Source organism: Solanum dulcamara, chromosome 6 (genome assembly GCF_947179165.1).
Source record: "Solanum dulcamara chromosome 6, daSolDulc1.2, whole genome shotgun sequence".
NCBI classification, from domain to species: Eukaryota; Viridiplantae; Streptophyta; class Magnoliopsida; order Solanales; family Solanaceae; genus Solanum; species Solanum dulcamara.
This window is the reverse complement of record NC_077242.1, coordinates 40,453,371-40,459,891: the sequence shown is the minus strand read 5'-3', so window position 1 is coordinate 40,459,891 and position 6,521 is coordinate 40,453,371. Positions and strand designations below refer to the sequence as shown.

Genomic DNA, 6,521 nt, shown 5'->3' with positions numbered 1-6,521 from the left:
TTCTTAATTTTTGGAGGGAAGTCATTTTTCTTAAATTTGAAAAAAAATTTATTTGAAAAAATATTTTTCAAAACATTTAATCCAATCAAAATGAGAAAATTGAAAAATATTTTTTGGAGAATATTTTCCTTCATTAATTTTTTTTAACTTCATCTCCTCCCCCCTCAAATAATAATTTAGATATTTTAAAAAATTTTTTATCCCGCCCCGCCTAATTCTATGCTTTTTTTTTTATTATTTTGTGTTAGATATATACATATAATTTTAGAAAAATATTTTTTTACTTGCCGTATGATTTTTTTTAAAATAAATTTTTTATTTCTGTTATATTCACTACAAAAATAAAGAGAGTAGAGAGAGTGTATTACACACACTACTAATGTGTATTTCTCAAAATAATAATTGATACTTTTAATTTGAAACTCACATTTTCAATAATTTATATATGAAATTCAAAAAAAAATTATTTAGATACGTTTTTAACACTTATCTCTATTTTAAAGTTAAATTGGAGTAGGAGGTAGGCTCCGGCTTTGTTTCGAGAGAGAGTTTGTGGCCACGTACTGGCCATCGTTGTTAATATTGCATATAGTGATATTTCTAATAAAAATAGTTGGTAGTGTGTCTGTTCCACTGCATCAAGTCAATGTAATGGAACTTCTAACAACGTCCTTGTGTTTTCCAAAAATGGGGTCCCAACACCTTCCTTGCCAGTAGATCTGCCACTTCATTCTTCTCCTTGAACACATGACGGATGGTTGTTGATCTCAATTTCTGCATAAAGTACCTCTGCATTTAGAAATGATATGTTAAAACATAAATGATCCTAATTAATAAATATTGATATAGCTTCGGAGGAATCAAAGTTTATTTCCAGAGGAGTGACTTTTTCCGTTTCTGCTTGGATTGTTGTGGTGTGGGAACAAGTTTTTACAAAACCTTTCATCCATTTGATAGTATGGTCCTAAACACTACTCCAATACCTTCTTGCCCCTGTTGCATGGCTGCGGAGCCATTTGTGTATTAAGCTTGAGGAGGGGGAGTCCACTTGATTTTGACAACCATTTTGATGGGTATAGTCTTGTTGTTTTTGGACACGATGAGATAGCTTGGGCAATTGTATGGTCTATCAGGATGTGTTGCTTTCTATTGTTGAATGGATTACCATTTCTGTTAATTCAGAGACCCCATAGACAAAAAGAACAAGATAATATGTTGCTAGGATTTTAGGATTATATTTAATAATTTTTGAAATTAAATATATAATGTATTTATTATCTAAATTATGATTATAAGGATTATCTTTGATTCATCAAATCTTAGCCATTAAATCTTGCTTGGCATGTGTCTCCAACCACAAACTTGGGAGAAATGGAGACTAGCCAAATCCCCAAAAGAAAAATAATTACTTCCTCAATGCAATAGTGTAAATGAACGGTGGTTTATGTAGTATCTTAACATTTTAAAGCTACAATCGAACAAGGTAATCCTTCCTTATCTTCATTGTCTGTGAGATTATTTTTTCCCTTTTTTATTTTTATCACAAATAAGGGATAAACCGCAACTTTCCATTTACTAACTTGAACTTCAACCAATCAGTCACGAGTCATTTGGCTTTATCTCAATTGAACAAAACTAAGAAGACGTGTACGATATATTGTTTCCAAATATAGAAAAAATTAAACAAATAATTGGTAGCTGATAATATCTATGCTGAATAAGTAAGATAGGAAATTAGCACTTTTGTGGAGAAAAGTGTTTAATACTAAATACTAATACTATTAGTGTCCTCACAGAAGTAGATTTATGAAAAAGTGAGTCAAGCTAATTAAGTGGCCAATTTTCTTGTTTTCTCCTTGTTCAAATCTCTGTCATTATGATCTTACAAACGATCATCACTAATCATACTATTTAATTAATTTATTAATCCTACTATTTCTTATTAAAATTCGTGACTCAACTTACTCTCATTCTTGCTAACACTCATATAATTAAATATTACTCTTCCTAGTAATTACAATCTCAAACACAAACTCACACTTGAAAGAAGGCTAATTAATTAGTCATGAACAAGGCCACAGGAGAGTGCCATCAGAAGGATTGCTGCTTCCTTCTCATCTTGTGGGAAAATTTGTTGTAGGGCCAACTTGTTGCTCAAGTTTATCAAGAAGTCCTCAAAATCAGGCTTCTTTGGTGCATTAGTACTAGAGGATGAAGGACCAAATTTGCACCTTTTCTTGAAGGGTGTAACATGATTGCTTGTATTAACTTTTCTTTGATGTTGTAGCTTTATCTTTATTGCTGTTTGATGATCAGCTTTCCCATTTGCTGAAGCTTCAGCTTCAGCTGCTACTGCCATTTCTCTTCTTGCCTTCCTTTGTCGGATTCCACATGCATTGCACAATGACTGTAAACATCATTTCAGTTCAGTACAGTACAAATTTTAATATAGCCAAAGAAAAAACTGTCCTCATGTATGTTTAATTTTAGTACGAATTTTAACAAGACGAAGAAAAACAAAAAAAAAGGGATTGTTTTCTATTATACTAAATTGTGTAAATGTCTCATCTAGAAGCCTTAATTGTTAGAGAAAAGAATATATTACTCGGTCTTAACACCATCTCATACAAGTGAGCTTGATTCTTTTTTCATAAGCCAAAAATTATGAAACTATGGTTTTTCTTTTCTTTTAGGTGAAGGTAGGATATTAGTGGTGGCAGTAGAATTAAATAATAAAAATATGCTCTTTAACAACTTAATTTTTAGATCAAATAATTACACACAACAAGATATGAGAGTAGCCAGAGATCATGGGATCAAATCTCACTACCACCTATTAAAAAAGAATTTCTATGTGCTTGGCCCATAAAAAAGGAATTAGGTGAGTGCTGAGAATACAACTACATAATAAAGTTTGTTTTCTTATTTAAAGACATTTGTTTTCTCTAACAACATAATTAAGTTTTTAAATAGAATGATTACAAGCTTCAATAATTTGAACCTAGAAGTCTCTTCGAAAGTAATAGGTTTTTTTAGGAGCGTAACAATACCCATTCATTTGACATGTATAATTGGAGTAAAAAGAAAGAAAAGATTACCTTAGGTCCATTGGGACCACTTCTCCAAAGAGGGGTCTTAGTAGTGTTACAATCAGCACAAACCCTAATAGGTATATTGTTGGAACTGTAATCAGTTTCTATTGGTTGTTGCTTCAATTTGATACAAGCATTGTTGGTGGTATTTTTCATTCTTGCTTGATCCAAGTTTTTTATCCTTGAAGACACCAACTTGTCTTCTCTCTTCCACAAGGTCAATTTGAGACCACTTCCTACCTTTTTTTTCTTCCCTAAATCATATGATGCATCATGATTATCCACCTATAAAATCCACACAAAAAAAACCCTCTACATTAATTACTTATCCTGCACCCAAAGAACAAAATCCAAGTGATCTTGAATTTTTTTTTGTAGAACTATAGTAGTCAAAAGCTTCTTTTTTTTCGAGATAAAGTCATATGATCAAACATGAGGAAAAAAAATAGAGAGACCCATTTGTTGTATGTACCTCAGGTTGGTGCTGTGACATATAATATTCGGTAGGGTGATGACGAAAACTTCCGGTTTTATCAGTAGTTGAGTTGAAGAAAAAGTGATGATAAGATGAGTGAGAAGAAGATGAAGCCTGATATTTAGGGGTAACAAGAGAATTCTTCAGATCATTGTTATTATTATTGTTAAGCTCAAAAGGGAAAGTAGTTATGTGATCAAGTGGAGTCATGGGGAAAGTGATCAAGAAAAATGAAAGAAGAATGAGATAGGTATAGGGGGATTGATATATCAAGAGGGAGATATTGGATGGGGGAGTCTTAAAAGGAGGGATTTTTTAGTCATAGGAGAGAGAGGCATAGACATTCACGTGACTTCATGACAACTTAACAGGTTAACAAGAGACAAACCAAAGGGAAATAAGAGCTGAATACTACCACTCGACTCAACCCTATCTTCAAAACATTACTCTAGATCCCACATTTATCACTTCTTATTTAATACTAATATAATACTAATATAGTAATGTTTTGAAGATAGGGTTGAGTCGAGTGGTAGTAATGCAAGGTAACAGCCTCTGACAGAAATGCAAGGTAAGGCTGCGTACAACAGACCCTTGTGGTCGGGCCCTTCCCCGGACCCTGCGCATAGCGGGAGCTTAAGTGCACCGGGCTGCCCTTTTTTTTTATTTAATACTAATATACAATATCCTAAATTAAAATTGTGTAATGTAAATGTCTTTTGAATTTTGTGAATTTAAATTTGTCATGTAAGATGTTTAATTTGTCATCTTACTAAATATAAAAAACACTCTTTTTGGCACAGAACAACAAAAAAAGTGAGATGTTTAATTTGGGAAGGGAGTATCATTTTTACTAAATTATTTGTCAATATTTATCTTTAAAAATCATCTATAATTTCTTTATAACTAATTTATTCGTGTAGATATCAGCGCGACGCATAGAATTGAACTCTATTTATCACTGCAACAAATGTAATATTTAGCTTTGAAATTGTTAGGTACGACACATAATTCATTACTAATTATTTATCTTTTGTGATAAAAATTACATTTCGTGTTTAAATGTATGAGCAATATACTTTTAGTGACGAAACAAGTAATTTCATAGCAAAATTTTGTCCAGTAAAATTTTCCACCAAAAAATAATTTGCGCCATATATTAAGTACCATTAGTGATAAATTTTAAGTTATTATTGACACATTATGTTGTCGCTAATAATGCATCCAATTTGTGACAATCTATTATTTGTCTTAAAATTAGTTACAATTTGGATACGAAAAGTTCCGTCACAAAAAATAAATTATTACAATACAATGCAAATTAGAGTTTGTAGTTAAATTTTGTAAGTTTTAGCCACAAATTTTTATATTTATTTGCGACCTTAGTTTTTGTCACTAATAATATAAGCAATTAGTGACAATCATTTTATTGTTTCTAATCAATCTATGATTTCGTGACAACATAGTTTTGCCACAAAAATATGCAGTATTTAAGTAGAGACAATTTAAAATTTGTAGCTGAATAATTTAACTATTAGCTATGAAATTATTTTTATAGCTAAATATAAAATAATCTTTGACTATGCAAAGGATCCTTTGCTAAAGTGTTATAATTGTTTTTAATTAAACCATCCTCCGAATGACGATTATAATTTCTTGTGCTCTGACTTCTGTTATTATCTTTCTATTACTTTCTGTATTTTGATTACTCTATTTTATTTGTGTCGCTTTCGTTATTTGCGTTATTTGTTATTTGCTTTCCCATATCGCTTTGAACTTCTTAGCCTTACCTGCCATTTTTTATGCTTTTTTTGAGCCGAAGGTCTCCCAGAAACAACCGTCCTACCTCGGTAAGAGTAAGGTCTGCGTACACTGGGTGGTTGTTGTTGTTGTATATTAAAATATTTCTATAGTGACAACCGGAGGTTGATGCTTTATTTTATTTAAATATTTTATTCAAACTAACCTCCGGTGGTTGGTATTACATTAGAAAATTAAAAATAATTTTAATTCTATCTAAATTAAAAATACAGAAAACTACAAAAAGATATTTTTAATTAATTTAAATAAATCGTCCGTCAGAGATGTTTTTTTTAAAAAATAAACAAAATAATATAAAATATCAACTTCTGAATGTTGATATTATTTAATATAACGTGATTAATTTTATTTTTATTAAAATTTAATGTGATATCGATGCCCGGAGGTTGGTATATTTTGTTTATCTAATTATTTTTAAGAAAATAGACAGCTAAAAACTATTTCTATTAATCATTATTTTCCTATTGTGTATAACACTAAGTTCTTCATTTTACTTTTACAATTAATTCTTTTAAAAGAGTAAATTTTTTGTGTAGTTTTATAAAAATAAAAGTTAGAATTTGTAGAGTAGACAAAAAACACCGATAATTCATATTCAATGTATGAAATAATATTGATATTAATTAGAAGCTAATTATATATATTCATAGAATAATGTAATATTATGGCTATAAATATTTTTGCTTCAAGTTATAAAAATATCGTGGCAATAGCTAAGTGATATAGCCATAATTTGTTTGCTATGACAAAATTTCATAACTAATTATTAATTTAAGCCAGGAATTGAAATTTAATGTAGCAATGGTAATCTTCAAGTTGTAACGAATTGTAATTGTAATTGGCTTAATTGCTATAATTATTTGTCACGACAAAATAATATAGCCATAGATTTATTGTTGTGCGAAAATTCATAGCTAATTTTTTTTATCACGAATTAAAATTTATTTGAGCAATAATAGTTTTTAGTGATACTAATTAAAAAGTTTCGTACAATTAAAGTTATTATAATAATAGTACTAACTTAACCATAGTAAATGAGTTGTAACAAAATTGTATATATAGTTAGATAAATATTTATAGAAATATGTATGTATATGTGCTTTTTGAGAGATTTCTACACTTTGGTAGATATA

General features: G+C 29.9%; 1 protein-coding gene across 1 annotated transcript; it reads right to left on the bottom strand.

Annotated features, from left to right (window-relative positions):
- Positions 1-1,819: 1,819 nt before the first annotated feature.
- LOC129892084 (GATA transcription factor 21-like) lies at positions 1,820-3,939 on the bottom strand. The gene is made up of 3 exons (XM_055967628.1): positions 3,565-3,939; positions 3,099-3,377; positions 1,820-2,407 (listed from the first exon to the last, which is right to left on the bottom strand). Exons 1-3 carry the CDS (start codon positions 3,775-3,777, stop codon positions 2,060-2,062), a joined length of 840 nt encoding a protein of 279 aa, XP_055823603.1. The 5' UTR covers positions 3,778-3,939; the 3' UTR covers positions 1,820-2,059.
- Positions 3,940-6,521: the final 2,582 nt, after the last annotated feature.

Excerpts from the sequence above, each read along its gene's own strand:
- LOC129892084 (XM_055967628.1), bottom strand. The coding sequence starts at position 3,777 with ATGACTCCACTTGATCACATAACTACTTTCCCTTTTGAGCTTAACAAT. Across the intron at positions 3,378-3,564 it reads TGTCACAGCACCAACCTGAG|GTGGATAATCATGATGCATC; the intron begins GTACATACAACA and ends TGGATTTTATAG. Across the intron at positions 2,408-3,098 it reads GTGGTCCCAATGGACCTAAG|TCATTGTGCAATGCATGTGG; the intron begins GTAATCTTTTCT and ends TGATGTTTACAG.